This window comes from Natator depressus, chromosome 6 (genome assembly GCF_965152275.1).
Source record: "Natator depressus isolate rNatDep1 chromosome 6, rNatDep2.hap1, whole genome shotgun sequence".
NCBI lineage: Eukaryota > Metazoa > Chordata > Testudines > Cheloniidae > Natator > Natator depressus.
In genome coordinates this window covers 25,924,821-25,946,105 of record NC_134239.1, presented here as the reverse complement: position 1 = coordinate 25,946,105, position 21,285 = coordinate 25,924,821, and the positions used below count along the sequence as shown (strand labels likewise).

The 21,285-nt window shown below is 43.4% G+C and overlaps 1 protein-coding gene across 1 annotated transcript; it reads right to left on the bottom strand.

Moving 5' to 3' along the window:
- Positions 1–5,122: 5,122 nt before the first annotated feature.
- On the bottom strand, positions 5,123–19,102 carry MRPL23 (mitochondrial ribosomal protein L23). Its single transcript, XM_074954848.1, has 5 exons — positions 18,996–19,102; positions 17,898–18,020; positions 15,019–15,101; positions 12,755–12,828; positions 5,123–5,463 (listed from the first exon to the last, which is right to left on the bottom strand). The coding sequence occupies exons 1-5, from the start codon at positions 19,013–19,015 to the stop codon at positions 5,299–5,301; spliced, it is 465 nt and encodes a 154-aa protein (XP_074810949.1). The 5' UTR covers positions 19,016–19,102; the 3' UTR covers positions 5,123–5,298.
- Between the last annotated feature and the right edge of the window lie 2,183 nt (positions 19,103–21,285).

Sequence of the window (21,285 nt, the reverse complement as noted above, 5' to 3'; positions counted from 1 at the left end):
TTACTAGATGAAAACTATGGCATATTACACAGGAGGGCAGATTAGATAATCATAATAGTCCCTTCAGGGCTTAAACTCTATAAATATGGGAGTGTCAGCTAATGTAGATGGGGCAAAACCATTTTCAGCCAACTATTTTTAAATGGTTTATGGTCAGTCTTTGAAAACTGTTTCAGGAGAAGGCAGGATGGACAGGACCTTAGTTTTTTTAGCTCCCACACCCTAAAGCAATACTATGGTATGTCTATAGACGCTGCCCTTTTTCACTTACAAAGCAGACCTGTTGTACCAGCCCTTACTACCCACTGGAGGTTATTTCCTCTGCCCCAGCTGAAAAAGCAATAGAGAAATTCCACTCTGTAAAACAACTTTCTCCTCAATAGCTACATCTTTGGAAACGACTGGGAGAAAAAAACCTCTGCAGGTCATGTGGCTCCCAGACAATGGCAAAGCTCCCGCAACAATCATCCTGGATGAATATAAGCAAACATTTTCCTCAGTTTCATTCATTCAAAAATATTGGTGTTACCCAGATCTCAGGGACAGATAGTTCCACACATCTTTTCTGCCACTGGGAGCACAGACTAATGGTCACGGGACTGAGAACCAGAAGCTCTGAGTTCTGTGCCCAGTTATGCCACCTATTGCATAAGCAAGTCACTAAACCCCTCTGGGTATGTCTACACTGCAGCTGGGAGCAAGCTTCCCAGCCCAGGTAGACAGGCACGAACTAGCTCTGTTTGAGCTAGCATGCTAAAAACAGCAGTGTGGACATTGTGGCCCGGGTGGCAACACGGGCTACCCATCCAAGAACAAGCCCAGGTCCTAGCTTTGGTAGCTAGCCCAAGCTGCCACCTGTGCCACAACATCCACAACGCTGGTATTTTTAGTGCGCTAGCTTGAGCACAGGTAGCACATGTGTCTACCCAGTATGAGAGGCATGCTTCCAGCTGCAGCGTAGACATTCCCTCAGTGACTTGGCTTCCTCAGCTGTAAAGCAGGGATAATACTGGTCTGTGCCATGGGGGTTTTGCAAAGCTTAATTAATTGTAAAATGCTTTGATGGGACAGACCACAGCAATGCAAAGTAATATTTACTTTTATTCTTACACCATTATTTTGCTTAGCCTTTTCCCTCAATGCATCTCCCTTACGATATAGCTTGATAAGTTAAAAAGGCAGCACAGGACAATGGAATGTGAACCAAAGGCTGAACTGAGTGGGATATTTCAATTGTCTCTCTGTTCTAAGCGTGCCAAAATGGTTACTCTAGGCTGTGCTTTTTCATTTCAAGTGAGAACTGTGTAATCCTGTCTCACCCAAGGGCCAACCACTCATTAGCTTTTCACACAAAGCTTTTGAGCAAGCAGGAGAGTAATAGTACAAAGCTATTTTAAAGCTGTATCACTAAGGAAGTTATTTTACAGGTTGTGGTGGTTTGTAATTCAGGTTAAAATAAATGGCAACGGGAGGGTGATCTATTGTTTGCATTTGTATTTTCACAAGCTGATCATCTCTCTCAGCAACTAAACAGAATCCCTCACTCAATTGAATTGACATGCCCCATCCCTCGCACATTCACTCTGCATTCCAACATGTTACGCCATTCTGGGGTCTGTACATGACAAGAGGGGAAAGGAACCATTCTGCATCTCCGCTATGTTTTCAGGGAGGCCGGCAGCTGCAGAGCTCTCTGTGCCAAGTATGGCTCTGTGCGTCATACCAGAATGTTATGATGTTGCCTTTTTCAGGCACTTCTTCTATCAAGTAATCAGTTCACTCCATGGAGAAATTATTTATTTCTACAATCAATACTGGCCCTCTCAGGTACAGCTGCTGTCCTTCTGGCCTATCAGAGACAGCTGTCGACCTCCCAGCAACAGGGCAGTATCTGACCTCCCAGAAACCACTGCTGACCATTTGGCATACTATGGGACATTGGGGTGCACTGAGGCAAGCATGGTTTGTGATCTCAACATGGGACCAAGAGTCAGATAGTTCTCAGTTCTATTCCCAGTTCTGCCACCAACTTGCTGTGCACCCCGGGCAGGTCTGAATCTATTTTCTAATCTGTAAAATAACATTTCTGTGAGATCTTCACTCGGATTGGAAAACTCTCCTTTGTGGGGTTTAGCTGCTGGGTATCTGCTACAATGTGCAAGGGCCAGTTTTATACAGACTCATAGCACCAGATCCTGGCCCCTATTCCTTCCCATCTGTGCCAGCCCTGCAGTGCAAAAGGGGCAAAAAGCTGGCTTAAACAGCCAGATAGGGAGTCCTCTTACACAGGGGAACCCCTGGGTGGCAAGGGGCCACCACAGCAAATCCCCCCGCATAGGGTATGCTCTGGACTGCAGCATACTATCGTCACCCTGGGCTGTTACTGCTGGTGCAAGTCATCCTCAGGCTACTCTAACTTGCATTGCGGGCCTATCCTGCCCTGAGCTACTCTGAGAACCAGGAATTGGGCAGGGCAGAAAGGCTGAAGGTTAGAGTATCATGGCTAAGCCAGGTACCTGTTGCTATTATGTCTAGCTCCTATAGACAAAGAACAACCCCAGTTAACCGAAGCCGAGTCATACCTCCCTATGACTATACTATACTCTTCACAGTGAAGAGCTGCTCGGCTCTTTGTTTAATGCTCGTTGACCAGTGACGAGGAAAGAGGTAGTAAAGAACACCAGCCGGCTTCCCCAAAGCCAGCTGGCAGCAGGGGGGTGGCTCCGCTCCAGCTCTCCCAAGCCCATGGTACAAGGAGGAGGCAGATCGGCAGATCCCTAGCTCAGTACACCAGCTGGCTTCCACATGTATTATTTAGCATTCATGCTGCAGTAGCAACTGGATACCCCCAACAGGATCGGGTCCACGTTGTGCTGGGAGCTGTACAAACACACAGTAAAAGACAGTCCCTCACACAAGTGCTTACAGTCTAAGACTGGGGTTATGCTAGTCTGAGCATAGCCCCTTTAAACCAACTGGTCTGGAAATTCAGCCACTCTATTCTAAAATTGTAGGCCATCTCCTGACTTACACAAGGTTTCAGGTGTCACTAGAGATCTTCGGCACTGCTGGGTTTGTCGCATATGCTGGCCATAAAAACTAATTCAGATGGACCTAGTATTTTTCCATGTCTACTACAGTAGCTCTGTTAGCAGTTCCATGATAACACCTCCCTTCTCGTTTCCCCCCTCCAAGAACATCTCTCTGTTTAAGCATCGGCTGGCAGATCGTGATGCACTCTAAATCTCTTTCTTGGATGTTGTACAAGGAGGGGGTGGGGTATTCACTGGTGTTGTAAGGAACCAACCACAGGAATCAGACTGTCATGCAGGGGACAGGCAGCTAATGAGCAGGACGGAGTGCATAAAATCTTATTTGGATGGCTTCTCTGGGGAACAGCTGTCTCCTTGTAAACATCTTGCTAGCTGTCCAGTCTGCACAGAGACAGTCAAAGGAGAGTGCCTGGGTAGAGGGAGAAGGGTGTTGAAGGAGGGAGTTCATTCATTGCACAGCCAAGAGCTTCAAGTGGCAGAACTCAACAGCAGGAGAAACTTGACCTGAAAGTTTGATCTCTCACATGATGGAAAGGAGGAGATTTGTATGTCTAGTGGCCAACCGAGAGAAACGAGAGAGTGCTGAGGGCGGCACAGCTTCCATTCCAAAGGCCTCAGTAGTACAGTTACTCTAGCTGCTGAAAAGCAGCCTCCCTTTTGACATACAAGCAGAGCACATTACCTGGCGAAGAGGAGAGAAGGAAAGGATACGTCCTCACCACAGCAAAGAGAAAAGACAGGAACACAAGACAATGGAAGAATCTGAACACAGTGGCCCTACACTAGAAGCACTTTGCTGGTGTAACAGCTGGCAGACCCTCTTATCATAGATGCAGCTATAGCAGCAAGAAAGTGCTTTTGCCAGCATAGTTTACACCGGATCTGTGAGCAAAAATAAACTATGCTGGCAAAAGCATTTTATGTCAGTATAACCGCACCTTCCCTAGGGCTTGTGCCAGAATAGCTATCTCATAAAAAAAATCCTCCCCCTATCTGACATTGTTATGCCAGCAGAAGTTTCCAGTGTGCACTTGTCCTAAGAATCAACTACTTATGTCATGTATCAGCATTCAGGGAGAATCATATTCACTAGTTCCTGAAAACCTTTGTGGACTATATAAATGTGTATATGGATGTGTATCCATCTTGTATAGCCTCCTCCTCCAATATTAAAAGCCCCACAACACCAGAATGTATTAAACATTAAGGAGTACTGAAATTAGATCACAGCTACATCCCCAAGCAGAAAAAGTCACTGGAAGTAACTACAGCATAGTATCCTGTGATCAAAGCATTAGTCCACTTGACAAGGATGGAAACTGGTGCTCTGAAGCCCATGTAACCAATCCACTGGTTAGCTAGAGCAGCCAGTCCATGTTATATTGCCCCATCAGTATAACATCCACCCAGCTCATTCTTTATACAATCTATTCAATGCACACTACAATTAACGTTGGACAGTGACATTTCTGATACTGGTGCTCAAATGACCTGCAGGAGGCAGTGGGTAAGGAGAGTGGGAGTTGAGGTCTGCTTAGGCCTTTAAATTTAAGCCCGACCTATACCTGAACTGGACCCAAGCCCACCCGACCCGAGCCTGAGAGGGTTTAGTCATTTTCCAACCTAACCCTGAATCTTTCACCCCAAACTTGAATCCCTGCTTCCCCTGCCTCCTGCCCATGGGGTTGGCACAGTAGTGGCTGCATTCCCCGCTCCTGCCAGCCACCATCCACCACTGCACTATGGCGGAGAGAGAGGCACTGCACCTCATCAGCACGCTCTCTCTGCAGCACGTACAGAGTGCAGTGAGATGGCAACAGCCACCAGCAGTGGGGCATAAAGCAGCTGCCACACCAACCTCACAGGCGGGAGAAGGTCATCAGAGACAACCTGACCTGACCCCAAGAGGGTTGGGTTGTTTTCTGACCTGCCTCAAACCTGACCCTTGTAGTTAGGTTCCGTTGATTTAGGTCGAGTTGCAGGGCTCTAAGTGGGAGGGGGTGGGTGACACACTCACCCAGCCAACAAGAACTGCCAGTGAGTCTGTATTTATGAGGTCCAGAGCCTTTATAAGAAAGATCTGAAATGCTGTCTTTTTATTTTTATTTCTCTTTTGTGCCATTTTGTCAGTTATGCACAGATAGGCTGCTCGAAATAAACCCTATGTCATAGGGAGAGAAAGACGCAGGTTCTGCTGATTAAAATCCACCAGAAAGGCATAAAGAAAGGCAGTTGCCTTGTTCCATCAAAGTCCAAACCAGTCGGTGACTCCTCCTCGCCTGGGGTCAGCTGTCTGCCTCTGTCTCTCGTTCTCCATAAATTGCTTCTGGATGTCTTCAACAGAGCCAGGTTCTGGGGTTTCTTCTTTCTCTGGAAATAAGTTTGGGAACTGAAAGGTTTGTCCCTGACCCTAAAGAGAGAGAACAAATGGTAAGATACACATTCCAACCTCTCTCTGAAGTAGCTGTGATGTACATACTTACAGCTACATCTGAAGACCTCCCCAGAAGCTTCAGCTGGTGAAGAATGCTACTTCCCATCTCCCAAGCAGGACAGGGCCCTACACACACCAACAGCGCATACTCTGCACTGGTTTCCTATTCTCTTCTATGTGCAAATCCAGGTGTTGGCAACTATCTTCAAGGCATGAATGCTCAGGAGATGACTATCTGAGATCCATCTCTTATATTATACCACAGTGCATCAACTAAGAGGTGTTTGTATTAGCTCCTAAGATAAGATCAAGGCCACCGGCAGGGAGCAGTTCTGCCAAAGTCCCAACTTCAGTGAACCATGTAGAGACCATTTATTTTGTTTAGCACTTAGGTAATGGTCTGTGTTTATGGCTGGTTAATTTATAATATAAATGTTATACTTAATATGCCTAGCTATCATGGCAAGAAGTGCTACAGTTCAGTTTCAGCAGTAGTCACAATGGGCGGTCGTACAGGATAGTGGCTGGCAGGGGTCTCTCACCAGTTGAAACAAAGAATAGAATGTAAAACAACAGTACAGTGGAAAAAAACTGTAATATACCAACAACGTTCATGAGATAAAGTGATTAAACCTGTATCAATCATTCCGCCTAACAGACAAGCTGTTGTAGTATATTACCATCACAGGATCAATGTTTCCCGCTTGGATGGAAAATAAACATCACTTGGCCTCTAGCTTTTATCTAACAGCAGGAAACCATTATTCTGTGACAACGTTCTATCCCATTGACATTATCTCTGTTTCTGAGTATTGTTTGTACCAATCGCATCCTCTTTAAATCAACAATGCAAGCCCTGTCCATTCACTTCAGTATGAAACGCTGCATAATTAAACACACACAGAATAATATGGCAGAGAGAGAGATGTTATAAAAATAACACTGGGGCTGTTTTAAAACTATTTGACAAATAAATGCACATTTCTCAGGGTTTTTATATGCATTTATTGCCAGTCTATAAACTGAAATTGGTTTTGCAAATTCGAGTGCATTTGTAAAAAGATGGGTAAAGGCCCATCTACACTACAAACACAACCACATCAGAGATCCAGTTACAACACAGCTCTAGATGGGAGCTTAATCACATTTCATACCAGGCTGGCATCAGAACAAGGCTCAACTCTGCTTCCAGAACACTGTTGTGTTCCCATCTACATTTCATTTTAGAACTGAAAATGTGATGTAACTGGGTCTGAGGAGAACAGTAACCATATCACTGGACACAGCTGTCCGTGTATTATTTTTTTATTTAGCCTTATACACTGCATGGCAATTTACAAGTGAGAGCTGATCTAAACCACAAACGTAGACAAGGAAGTTGCAAATTTGCCCCAGTTGAGCTTATCCATGCTTGAACCTACCACAAGTTCAACTAGTGCAATGAGATTCCCGGGTTGTTTCTGTAGCATACACTTCCTGGGGTTCCTAAGAGGCTATCTACTCTACAAAAACAAACAGGAGACTGGGTACAGCACAGCTGTCCTACAACAATTAAAGCACAGCTCCATTTCATAGTATAGAATTGGGTCTCATCAGTACTCCTAAACAGTGTTGAAACCATGGAGTATTGAAGCTCCTTTGCTGTAAGTACCATGAAAGTAGCTATACCATTCCCTTAGAAAATACACAGACTGGACCAGCTGTGAGCACTCTTACAGCCCATGGCTGTCCGAGACTTTAGTAGACTTCAGGCATGTGGCTAAGATCCTATCTACACTGCACAATATTAATATGCTTTAACAAAAACAAGGGACAAACATGTTGTAACGAAATCCCCTGACACAGACCAGGTCAGCCCTAAAGCCTCATTCACACTGGGGATTAAACCATTTCAGCAGAATTGATCTGAAAACAATTCAAGCCAACATGTAGGCAGGACCTAAGCACGAGTTTTACTGGTAACAATGTGGAAAGGAGTGATCTCCTGATGTAGCACAGACATTTTGGTATGTTTCCAATACCAATATGCTTCCATTATTGGAGAATGAAGGAAAATAGTCCCTGCAGCATGTTAGTGATATCCACTGTGATTCACTAAGCATTGCAAGAAGAGAATACAGAGTTATGCACAGAGGCTACAGTGGAACCAGACAAACCTTTCATCCGTTTATCAAAGTGCTCAGAGTTCCCATTTCAAGGCTGGTGAAAGTAAAATATTGAGCAGATTAAGTGTATCTTGAGCTTTTTAATAAATAAAATCAGGGTAGATAAGTTGGCTCTTTCCAGCTCTTGTTTTGTAAAGAAATTCTGATTTTGGCTGGCAGCCAGACATGATTTCCAACAGCCAAGACATTACACCCTGGAAGTGAAGGTTTATAAATCCTAACAATACTATGCTGTAATACCGCACTGTGAGACTCTAGAGTGATGAAAGCTGCATGAAAAATAGCTATTGTGCATGCTTGGTAGCTAATTTTCAAAAGCCTATTTCTGGACTTTTTCAAAACTTAAAATTTATCAGGAGGCATCAGTTTATGTAAAGGGCAGAGTGTACATTCAGACATATTTAAATTCAGTATACCGAAGGCATTAGGTGTATTGTTTGTAAATAAAATATACAAGTTGATCATTTTTTAAACGAATAGAGTAAACAATTGGCAGCCATATGATAAAAAGATTCATAAGGGAAATCCTGACCCATCAAAAGCAAAATCACCATTGACTTCAATAGGGCCACAACTTCACCTCTAAGTTCCCACGTGATGGAATGTTGACTGTTACAACATGCAACTGGAAGGCATGTTTCTGGTGTTCTATTCCTAGTACTCACAATGGTTTGCTGTGTGACTTTCTGTAAACCACTTAACCACACTGGGCTCCAAACTGCTCCTTTTGTATATTGAAGATAATGCCCAGCTCACAAGGGTGCGGTGAGATTTTGTGTCTAAAAAGTGCTTTGAGATCACTGAATGAAGGGGGCTTTATAAATATATTTTATTGTTGTTGGGATAGTAAAACATGTTGGTGCTAAAAATCTAGGTATTGCAAGGATATGGGTCTTCTCACAGATGTAATTGTTTTCTACAAATTATAAATTTATATGCAAGAGAGGTGCATGGTCCATTGTTTACATAAAAAAAGGAAGCAATTAATTCCCCAAATCTAATCCTTCTGTTTCAGTTTACCCTAGTATAAAATTCATTTACATAATGGCTATTGTAAGGATTAATTCATGAAATGTTGCTAAAACCTTTAAAGATTAAAATGCTATAATAAGTGCTAAGTCTATTTTTAGTTTACATTTCTAGCTCTTCTGGTTAGGAAGATCATTTTCAGGGTGGACATAAAGGTTGTCTTCAGAGAGAAATATCACACCAAGAGGTACAAATTGCCTCCATTCAGCTTAATGGGCTGCTAAGTGATCATAATTAGGCCTTTAAAGTTAAGTGTTAACATTGTTAACCTTTTCACCACTGAGCCTCATGCCGGAAATATCCAGCTAATAGGCTTGTCCAGCACAAGCTAGTTATACTTGCTCTAACCTTCCATTTATTTCACAAATTTAGAAATGGAAGGGCAGCACAGAAACTGTTCTATAGGAATAATGCAACAAATGTTGAGTTTGCCAACAGCTGAAAGCTCTTTTGATTATTTGGATAATTAAGACACTTACTACTGTCCTTCAGAATTAGGAGAGAGTGATGTTTATAATGTCATCATCTAAAATATGCTGGACTCCTACAGTGTGGGACATGGGCCAGCAGCAAAGGCAGCTCAGTTTTATAACCTAATATATTTGAATGACTCTCCTTGTGTCTTATAATAATATCTGGTATTAAAATAAAGAGTAGGGCCAAGCAGAATAGGAGACTTAACTTTAAAATCCTTTCTGTAACATAGCAGCATATGGGGAATCTTACTTCCTCCAATATTCCTCAAATACAGTGAGAAACCCTACAAACTGCTGCCATCTTTGGATGGGAGCATTTTTTAAAGTGACGTGAACTGCTAAACACATACTTATAAGGCACTGAGGCCAAGATATATGTAGGAATATTTACAAAAAAATTCCCACTGGTGCCATCCCTTGTACAGCTGAACAGGTACTAGCCCAATGTAGACAAGACTGCTCTTCTTTTTACTACCATTTCCATTAGACTTTCTCTAAGCAGGTATAATTAAAATGGAGGTAAAAACAAATCTGGATTTCAGAGCCTTGTCTACACTTCTGCTCCACTTGCTTATCAGAACTAGTGATAACACTGGTAGGAATTTTTTTTTTTTTAAGTTTCCCCAGTGTTGACATGGCCATAAAGTCTCTCACTGACTTTTTATGGCATCCATACCTTCATCAGAGCTAGCATTTGCCAGTTCGTTTTTCATTAAAGCAGAGAAAAAAAGCTAAACCACATTTGCAGCAGCTTCTTTGCAAAGATCAATAACTTGGCTTTTATGAAAAATAAAACAGCTTAAAAGGCAGCAGCATTCCATACTAAGGACTATGAATCTAACATAAAGCCTTCCCCCCAGAAGGTGGGAAGAGAAGAGAAGAAACAAGGCTCTAGAGTGACTCGAGACATTTTTGACCACAGCTTTGACGATTTAAGGTCATTTTTAATAGGAGAATAGTAACAACTGGACTGACAACTTATTTGGCAAGTTAGAGCCTGAGGAAAAAGAAAACCATTCCAAATCCCCAAAAAATAGAATTTGAAAGAGACTGAACAGGTATACTGTATATGATTCTTAATAACGTACCGTTCATCTTCAAAACACTTTCAGTACATTAGTATGTGCAGGTGCTATGGAAGCTGTTGTTCTCCGAAGTAGACCAGCATGACTAGTCTCTTTAAAATGAATCTGATTTCATCCAGGTAACCAGAGACTTGCTAGCGAAGGAAGTCACACTAGGAAGAGTAATGCTTCCACCTAGTGGTTGATAAGAAGGCCAACACAAAACACTCCTGACCTCTTCAATTTTCTTACACTCTTACACCATTTTAACTTGAAACCAGGCTACAGAAAACACAGCTGGTAAAAATGATGGGGAAGCAAAAAACACTGACTAGTTTGACCTTAGTTGGAGTTATTACAGATGCAGCATGATTCTAATCAAAAAGGGATTTTGAAGTGCTTAGCAGAGGTTTTTCTACACTAGGAGTAGAGTTCTATTTTAACCATGGGCTCCATGGGGCCTAATGCAGACAAACCAAGTTTCAGAATTGACAGTGGGGGCATGAACTCTAGTCCACTGCTGTAAAATCAACACTTACACAGAACTGGGAGCAGAGCGAGAGACAGACCAGAATTAGTATTTAAAAAAGAAAAAAGAAAGACACAAAGAGGAGAAATACATGCGGAAGACATGAAAGTAAAGACTATTGGGGGCCAGGAGGCAGAGCACACACAAAAGAAATAGGAGAGGGCAGGAAGAGCCTGGAAACCTAGAGGTGAGGGGAAACAGAACACACACATGATATCCTGGCTCAAGATTCACTGCATCACTTTGTAGTGCCTCGTGTTAGTACTTTACTTGTATTACCGTAGGAGCGTCTAAGAGCTCTAACTATGCATCTGGGCTCCATTTGTACAGCGCCTAGCACAGTGAAGAGCAAATAAATCATCAAAGCTGTCTCATATCATGGAATGATAAAGTATGGCATTGTTAAACGCTTGCCCCTCACAGATGTGATGTCTATGATTGCTCCAGGTACAGATGCTTGGCCTGAGGTAAGCACACACAATACTGCTCTGAGTCTGCAATCTATTCCACAACACTGGAGAATTTTGTTTCTAATTACAGTGTAGACATCTTCTGAAGATCTATGCCTGTTTACAATCTGGCTGATCCTTCCTGAAAGCAGAGAATGTGGCTGCCAAGTCTCTATTAGGGGACTGCATTGGCCAGAAAGTGGAGCCTGGCCAGGAAATGCAAGGAAACCATGCACCCCTAAATCCCCTCTACCCGCAAGGCTCCTTTTAAGTCTTGACTGTGGCTTAGAGAGGCTTCCTCACACTGGAAGCCCTGAGAAGCATAGACAATATAGTAACACTGCCTACCCTCTCTCAGGGTAAATCTTCTCTGTATCTCAAACTATGTCTTCACTGAAAATAATAGGTGTGTTTTTACATCAATAGCTATTGCATGTTGTAAAATCCTAGGGAGACAAGGACCTGGAGTTTTTGCCTCCATGTAAGCTAGCGGGGGGTCAACTTTATACACTCCCCAGGAGGGCTGTTACACAGTTGTACATAACGGACTTTATTTTTATCTTGGTCTTTTTTTAAAAAAATGAATAAATTACATATAAAAACCATTAAAAGAACATTTAAGGTTGCAAAGTCAAGCACCAGAACATTAGGAAATGCCAGATTTATGGTTGACTATGCAACCTTAATTCAGTTTTCTGTGCACATAGATTACGATCCAGTCTTTAATTACATGATCATATACTATTTTTCCCACAAAACATTTGCTTCATTCAATGCACAGGATGGATGCACAAGGGAGTAGGATTACGGTTGTATGGGCAATAGTAATTCTGGCATTTCCTAAGTTTCTAATGCTTGATTTGGCAATTTTAATAATGTTCTTTTAAGGTAGTTTTTGTGAGTGTAAGTTTTAGATCAGAGAGGTTATTCCAGGAAGGGATTTGAACTATAATATGCTTGGGTTGTTAAAAAAAAAAAACAACACAAAAAAACTACCACAGTTATACAAAATATTGGGCTCCATCTCCACTGGAACACCAAGATTTTAGAATCCAGTTTAGCCACAAAGCATAATTGTTAGACATGACTGAAAGCCCTCCAAGGGCAGTGCCTTAAACTCTTCCAACCATTCCAACATCCAAAGAGTTTTATTAAAATACCCCCACCTTTATTCTTTAACTTAGTAAACATTTCAGCAATCAGCCACATAAATGGTGAACCTTTCAACATGCAAAGTACAGGATCAGCATGAAACTCACTGGCAGATTGATACTCAATGCTACCAGACTGGACCTTAGATTCAGGCCTCAAACAAAAAGGGATTTAAAAACTAATGGTTTGTTTGGGTGTTTCTGAACTAAACTCTTTTCATTCAGACAACCTCATCATGAGGTCTCAAGGGTGGCAGAAGTAGCAGGGAATGACACCATTAGTACAAGGAAGGCTGAAGTTGCATAAATATACAGTACAATGGACAATTCACTGAGCATTATTTCTAATTATGCTGATTAACAGACCCTACCCTCACTTCAAACACACATACATGTTTACTCACCAGCTGCACGTACGCAACCTTGTAATCTGGCTTCTTCACTTTCTGGTTCTTGTGGTTCCTTTTGTTGTTTGCACCTGTTCAAGTGAAGATAAACTCACTTTTACTTTCCCAGAGTCACAGGCTCCCCCAACAGAAAGGTCTGATTTGAGTTTTGATTCGTTTGTGAGGAAGAATTCTATCTTACATATTTCTACTATTACCATAGAATCTGGGCACATCACAACGATTAAAACATATTTATCCTTTGGTAGGTACTATTATCCCAATTTTAGACTGGGAACCGAGGCGCACTTGCTGAAGGTCACACAGGAAGCCTGTGGTGGAGCACGAAATTGAACCCAGATCTCTGCTAGTATCCTAGCCACTAGCTCATCTTTCCTCTTTCAACAGCTATGGGGAACCAGTACTCCCAAGGAAGAAAATACTCATTTATTAAGTGGCTACAAGATCAGTGTCCCTGCTCCATGGAGCTCCCCATCTAAACTAGGCACTCTGTAGCGCTAGTGCACAAGTGCAATTTACTGTTTCTGCTTTTAAAGAAATTACAAAATCCAAAAAGTTTAGCAATTTTTAATTTTCTAAAATATAGTGGCTGTGCTTCATTATAGCTCCCCAACTAATGACACTTTCCGACTGCCTGCTCATCTATCTTCCACCTCCTCCCAACATACACACACAACCACCATCTCCACCAGCCAGGCTAGGATTTATGGGGAGTTGGGGTGGAGAGGTTGTCAAATTGGGCATGAATATTTTTAGAAGTTGTTTGGAAGTAAATGTGCATAAAGTCAGTATAAGGTTATTTATAAAATAAAAATTTGAAAATACAACATTTGCTCTCCCTTTAATTTACTCTCTCCTTTTCTCCCCTACACATACAAATACGTATCTATTTTAAGGAATTTTAGAAACATTTCTTCATGTTTTCTCTAGGAATTTTTAACTTCCCTCCTGTCTCTTCCTCCTCAGGTTTCTCCTATAAACTTTTTTTTTTTTTTAAAACCCTTTTTTTTAAAATGTCCTCCCCACTGCTGGCCTTCACACACACATCCAACCAGTTCCTCTTCTCTAGATGTGAGATGCAGACTAAGAAAAACATCCAGCAACCCAACACAATTTGACCTGTCAGTCAGAACAAGTTACATTTCAGTTACTTACTGCTTGAAAATGAAGCTGATGACGTTTAAAAATCCTGCCCCTTACTCTGCATTACTCTTCCAATGCATTCCAGCTATGATTACAAAAGCTCCAGGGAGGGGGGCATCAGATGCAAAGGCTTTATGACACCTTTATGTACCTTAATCCAAGGGCTGTTTGGCACCAGGTCAGATCCAGGCATTAATCAGAGCAGACTATTATGGATTTTTGGGTCTAGGGACCAGGGCACAACCATGACAATTATAGTGTCTGGTTGTTAGGTAAACTCAATTACTTTCGGCCTTAACTATTTCTTAATACTTTGTTTATTTGTTTTAACTAATTTTATATAAGAATGAAGGTTGGGGTTGGCAGGTGTCTAACTTCAGAGGGGATAAATTTTATGCTCAGCAAAATGAGGATCCAACAGTACAAACCAGACGCATGAAGGTTGTATGCAGGTGCTGTGCAAGCTTTCCCCATCATATAGCTGTAATCACATCTCACTTTTCACCTGCAAGTTCCTGCTATTCCAGTCCTGGGCTACCCTCAGAAGTCTAACAGAATTCTGCCAACAGAACCTACAGCCAACAGAATCCCTCCTGCTATTTCAATCTTGGGTCCCTACCAAACAGAGGTTGCTGATCTTGCCAAATTGTGTGAAGGTTATGTGATGTGAAATATAATAGCAGAAGGTAAGGACTGAGCAAACAGAGATACTTATTTTACCTCATCCCAAGGAAAGGGGGTCCTCTGGCTCAGGACAAAAGAAAAGGTCCTGAATTGAACAAATATGAAGACCAAATTCTACTTTCCCTAGAATAGGACAGTCTCTTCTGGGACCGGTTGAAGTTCACAAATAAAGGAGTTTAGGAAAGCCCAGGACTGGATGACCATAAAGACACAGCCGATCTTCAACATTGGAGAGGAAGATCTCTCCACCACAGTGATGGGATCTATGCGGTGGCAGGGGGAAGAGAAATTTCACCACACCACCCTCTCAAAATACCTTACTGGAGAATCAACACTTGGGGATTAAAAAAACACAGTTGTAGGCTGAAGAGGAGCTTTATTAAAAACAAAAACTTTTTAAACATCCCAAAAAGAAGTTTAGCCTCTGTACTCACCATACTGTATTCTGGTCCTCACAACAGACACTGGCACGTTATATATTTTTTCAAGGTAATTCTTAACATCCACTCTCGTCATCCTGTGCAAAGAGGAAATATTTTGGAGAGGAGAAAAGAAAAGCGTAAATGTTTAAATTCAAAACAGAAAAAAAATATGTATAGGCTTATCAATGCTTTAGAGCAAATATATCAACAAGTTCATTCGGCCAAGATAATTTGACTGCCACAAATATACAAACAACATAGTTCACAATGGTGCTATAAGCAACCACAGGCCACAGCAATAATAACTATCTAATCCAATGTAGTCTTAACAGTAAAAAACTCAAACGCCAGTTGTATTCAAAGAGGGTGGATGGGCTCACTCTCTCTATCCCAGTGGACAATTCTTTTGTTATCTTTGTAGAAGTCTCTAATCTCTGTAGGATCCTCTATAAACTTGTAGACTTTGCTGTGTCCAGACAGACTGGTGAACAAAAGGGTTACTGAAAACAAATGGATGAGCAATGTGACACACAGTACCCCATGTAACCGCTTACAATGACTTAAAATCTATCTTTCTATAATTAATAAACTTGTTTTATTGTCTTATCTAAACCAGTGTGCTTTCATTGAAGTGGTTGGGGAATCTCCACTCAGGTTCACAAAAGCTCAGGCATAATCATTTTCTTTGATAAAATGACAAATTATTGATGAGCTTGCTCTGTGCAGTAGTGTGCTGGACAGTGCAAGATGCACCTTTCTGGGGTGCAAGGCTGGGGAATTTGCAGGTGTCACCCTCTATATAGTTCATGAGTGGCTAATAGAGCATTCTTGTAACTTTGCTAGGCATGCCTTTACATGTTAATGGCTGCGTGAGCAGAGCTTGGAGAGGCTGCTTTTCAGTAGCAAAGCAGTGTAAGAAGCACTCTGGGCTGGAGAGTGAAGGGGACACAGTGGTTCTGGTTGCACCCTGCGGGATATCAGAGCAACACCCTGCCTCCAGGAAGGGTCTCATTACAACCAATGCATTCTCCCAAGCCCCTTCCCTTGGACAAACGGAGAGTCGTCTTAACACATGAAAGAGGCACTAGGGAAAGCTTATGCTTAAGAAGCTACGGCCTCAGAACCTAGTGTTGTCCCTGATATAAGTTACCTCAACTGTGACACAGTGCCCAAAGCCGACTATATACAACAATCAGCTTCTCTATTCCTCAGGCAGTATTTTACAGTTATTGCTCTCAAAGCCTGTCACTATTATTGTCCATTTGTATAGATTTCCAGTGAAATCTTGTTGCTCCAAAAATGTTTATTTTTAAGTGGGACTCACTGTCAAAAATCATTATATACCTAACAGGTGCTCTTCTATAGCAGCTTTCCTCAAATAAACTTCAAGTGTTTTAAAAATGTTAAGCCGCACAACACCCCAGTATGGAAGGCAAGGATTAAATCGAAATTATAGTTGTCAAAACTGAGGCAAAAAGAGCTTTAGTGACTTGTCCAGGGTCACAATAAATCAGTGGAAAAGGTGGGACTAGAATCCTAAACACCAGACTCCCAACTCTTGTTCTGACCACTAATCAACATTCCTTTCCTACAGAGTGTTTCGGTATATCAAAGTATCAATGGGCAGACAATCAGTATTGTGAAGACAGGGTTATGTAACAAATACAGTTCTGTTCTCCTTGCTGGTCAACAGCTATTGGCACCAAAAAGCTACTGGCTGGCTAGCAATCCACTGAACAAGATCCTGTGACCTTGTGTCAATTAAAGGGATTATGTCTTGAAATCAAAGGAACAGATTCTTTAGGATCCTCTTTATCTGTACAGTCATCCAAGACAGGTTCTGCAGCAGCCTAACAGAGGTCCAAAAGTAGTGGTGCATACAGTGAATCTTTTGAAGTGTGTGTTTTTCTCTAGAGCGAGGGGAAGCAGTTGTGGAAAGACATCAAAGTTGGACTCTTAATTTGAAAATATAAAAAAAATTAGGGTATAAAACCTTGGCTTGGCTTGGAAGACAGAACTATCACTAGCCAAGTGGATTCACATGCAGAACCACACAACCACTATACGTTAAAAGCTTCAGGATCTGCAGCTATGCAACCTTAGGCTGTGATCCTGTCAGATCACATATGCTAAGCAAGGTCAAAGTAAGTTAAATCTTTACAGGAGAGAACTCCGAGATTACCTACATGGTGGAGGAAACAGTGTCAATAACTAAACAGGTGTCACTTCTTGCCTCCAAATCAGTACAGAACTATTACCAAGCATGTTGTAAAGAGACACTGTACTGCTGGACGTGGCATATTTTGGGTGAGATGTAAAACTCAGCTCCTGAACACTTGTGATAATTAAAGATCTTATGTCCTTTAAATAGGTGCAGGAGTGTTCGCTTAAAGGTCCTACCTAAAATTCCCCTTGAGTTTCAGTTAGATATGGTATTCTACACATTCCGTCTGAAACTGCAATGTAGTGTTGCTATGTTTCACTCCAGAGATGGCTGCATTTTGGTGAAGCAATTCCAATAACAGTATGCATTTCGGTTGGCAAATGGGTTTTGGATGCTTCACAATGAAAGATGTTATCAATATTGTAGATATTATTTCTAGTTCAAGGAGCATGCTTGCACCTGTGCAACATTCACTGCACATGGCATCCAGGCAATGGGCTTATCTGCTCAAACAGTGGGCATGAAGTTTCACAACATGGGAGATTTAACAAATTCTAATTACAACCCAAGTCTACTGTAACTAACAACAACAAAATATGACCTCAAGCCTAGTGAACTGCATTTCCAGAGATATTGTTCTTCTCATTATTTAGATTGCTACCCCTGCAGGCTTTCAAACTGAGAAACAGATGACCCTTTCATCTACTGTTTCTCTGCTTGCACTTACTGCATGGAGACACGGAACTGTACAGTGTCTTCTGGCTGTGGCACACCAGGCCTCACCAGCGTCATGAAGAAGTTAGGTCGGAAAATCCGCAGCTGGGGGTTTCCCAGCTGGTACAGGGGGTAGCTAAAGGGGGGGAAAACATCAAAGTTACTCATAAAACACTCGTGGTATTATAAAATCTTGGTTTTGATGGTTTTACTCCCCGAGTGAAATCACATACTGTACACAGAGCAAAGAACATAAACCTCAGCCACAGCACTATTTTATTTTAAACTGGCTTATTCCTTTGCCAGACAGACATGCTTTTGCACTTTAGTTTAAAAAAAACAAACAGGCAGCAGCATGTATAAAGAATAAATCATGCGCTTGGCGGCAACCCTTAATCAGCACCATATGATGATATTTCTAAGGAACAAACAAGGCCAGATACACGGTTTTAAACGAGTGTCAGGATTCAACTCTTCTCTACCATCCAAAGCAGTACACAGCATCGTTTGGGAGAGGTCCTTGCAGCAGGGGAAGGGACCAAACCTGCGAGCCAGAAGCTCGTAGGCCGCTTAGGAAGGAGACAGCAAAAGGGATGGGACGGCAAGAAAAGACGGCAGGCGGGAATCGGAGAAGGAGGCAGCGTTAGTGGGGCAGCACCAGCATGAGGGAAGAAGGGGGGGAAACGAGGGGGGGGAAGGACACAAAAATACAGAGAGCTCCAGGGAGAAATCCAGAGAACAAGACCGAAGTGCCCCTGAGGAGAGGGAACTGAGCCGCTGTTGCTGGGGGAGCGGAGAGGGGTCCCCCTCCCGCGGCGGTCCGCCCTGCGGGGCTCCGGAGCAGCCCTGGAGGCGCGGGGGCTCGGCCTGGGGGGGGGGAGGGGCTGTGCGTATCTGGGCGGGGAGGCGGCTCGGGGGCGGCACGGTTACCCCCAGAGCGGAGGCGGCCTCCCTACCCCGCCGACACGGCCTAGCCGGGAGGGGAGCCAGGCCGCGCCAGGGGCCGGGCTCGCGGCGAGCGCGCGCGCGGGGGAGTGATGCCCTGACGCGGCAGCCTCGGGACCCTTCGCGCGTGGGTGAACCACGGAGGGGGGCGGGGCCGGCTACTCACAGAACCTTCCCGCTGGCCATGGCCCCGCCGCGCGCGCAGCGTCCCCTGGGGCCCCAAGCGGCCGCGCCCAGTGTCCGTCCGGGCCGCTGCGGCGAGCGGGGCCCGGCGCAGGAGAGTCTCCCCGGCCGGCTCACTGCAGGCGGAGGCGGCGCTATCGCCCCCTGCAGCTTGGGAGGCCTCGCGGCACGCGAGCGTTCCGCGCCAGGGGCGCTTGTCGGGCTGGGCTGGGCTGGGCTGGGCTAGGCTGGGGAGGGGGCGCGTGGCCCAAGCCAGCCCCAGGGACGTAGGCGAGGTGGGATCCCACAGGGGTGCCTGGCCCCCAGCCACAGCAGGGCTTTTCAACCCCTGTTCCTGGGTGGCAGCCCCCAGCCTTCAAAAAACATCAGCCGTCAGCCCTACCCCCAAACCTCGCGAGATTGCCCTAAAAATCGCCTTGGCTCCCTGGTTTCTGAGCCTATGGATGACACTGAGCCGGGGGGAGAGGGGAGGGGGGTCTTGCCGCTTTGCTGTGCAACTGCCAGGGCCCCAGACGCCTACTTTTAATTTAAATGGACGTTGAGATTCTCCTGATTCCAGGAGCTGGGGCTTGAAGAAAAACACCTGCTTTAGGTCCAGCCTTACAGGCATTTGAATGCAGCCCTCATAGCCTGGGGCAATGTGGCAAAATGGACTTGTTTGTTTCTTGCACAGGGAATCATCACTCACATCTTGTCCTATTAAATGTAAACCAGCTGCAACCTGCTGTCTCTGCCTATGTTTTCCAAGGCAGCAGAGTTCCAGACCTCCAGCGTCCTTCTGTGTGTGTTTGGTTACTCGGTGAAGCAAATGCAGTGGCTGTGATGTATATTCAGATATTATTGTATTTGATACAGTGTTTCAATCTAGATTGAAAAATTAATTTCAGTTGTCTTGCATAGGAGCAGTATTATGTGGACTAAAAACTGGATCAAAACCTTAAACAGGGCAGTGATTTAAGTACAGAGTAGATGGAAGATCTATCTAATCAGGATTCCTTAGTTCAGGCGTAGGCCCAGCCTAAACTTAAAAATTAGATGGACCTAGCTATGTCGCTCAGGTCACCATGAATGCCATATTTAGGTCAACCTATCGCACAGTGTAGATGCTGCTAGGTCAACAGAAGCTACTGCCTCTTGGAGAGGTGGATTTACAACATCAGTGGGGAAAAAAACCATTGAGGTATGAAGTATCTACACTACAGTACTACAGATGCACACCTGCAGTGCCATAGCTGTGCTGCTATAGCAGTTGTAGTGTAGACATACCCGTAGTTAATTATCCACCACTTCCTACTCAAAGAGGGAGTAAACAGCACATTAATGAAATTCACAGTGATACTAAATTTGGAAACATTGCAAACCCCAGTGAGGACAGAGAAATAATACCAGGTGACCTAGATAGATTAGAAATATGGGCAGAAAATAACCCAATATGATTCACCTTGGAAAAATTCATGCAACTATGTGCGTGGGGAAAATAGTACAATGGAAGAGATTGGCTTGTGAAGAAAGATTTAGAGACTGTGCCAAGTTTTCATGTGTAGTTTGGCTAAGAAATAACTAAAAGAGGACTGGTCAAAATCCACAGATACTTGAACATAGGACTGGAAGTGACCTCTTGGGTCATTAAGTCCAGCCCTTTGCTATTGCAGGCAACCTCATCATATAATCCTGATCGTAATTGTATCAAGTACCATCTTAACACTTGTTAGGATGTCTGTCCCCCCTACACACTCCATTGGAAGGCTGCTCCAGATCATCATTCCTCTGACTGCTCGAAATCTTCTAATTTCCAGCCTAAATTTATTCATTGCCAGTTTATACCCATTTGTTGTTGTTGTGAACCCTGTCCTTTAGCTTAAATAGCTCTTCACCCTTTCTGCTGTTTATTCCCCCGATGTATTTATAGAGAGCAATCATAACTCCTCTCAGCCTTTGTTTTACTAGGCTAAACAAATCTCTTTCTTATACTCTCCTCTTATAAGATAGGGTCTCCATTGCGCTGATCATCCTCGTGGCCCTTTTCTGCACCTGTGCCAGTTTGAATTAATCGTTTTTGAACCTGGATAGCCAGAACTGTACACCAGCATTAAAGGGTACAAACACCAGGCTAGAAGAATTACAGTGTGGAACAAAGGACAATGGTGAGAAGTATTGGGAGACAATTAAGAAAGCAAAACAGCAGGCTAAGTGTCCAGCAGAAAATTCCACATAGTGAGATCTGTTTGATTATGAACTAGTTTCCCAATGGAAGTGGTGGAAACCCATTGTTT

What these genes read in the sequence shown, in the direction of transcription:
- MRPL23 (XM_074954848.1), bottom strand. Translation starts at nt 19,015, where the DNA reads ATGGCCAGCGGGAAGGTTCT. An exon ending in ATGGCCAGCGGGAAGGTTCT is followed by an intron (nt 18,021 to 18,995) that starts GTGAGTAGCCGG and finishes CCCCCCCTTTAG; the next exon opens with CTACCCCCTGTACCAGCTGG. An exon ending in GAGGACCAGAATACAGTATG is followed by an intron (nt 12,829 to 15,018) that starts GTGAGTACAGAG and finishes TCACTTGAACAG; the next exon opens with GTGCAAACAACAAAAGGAAC.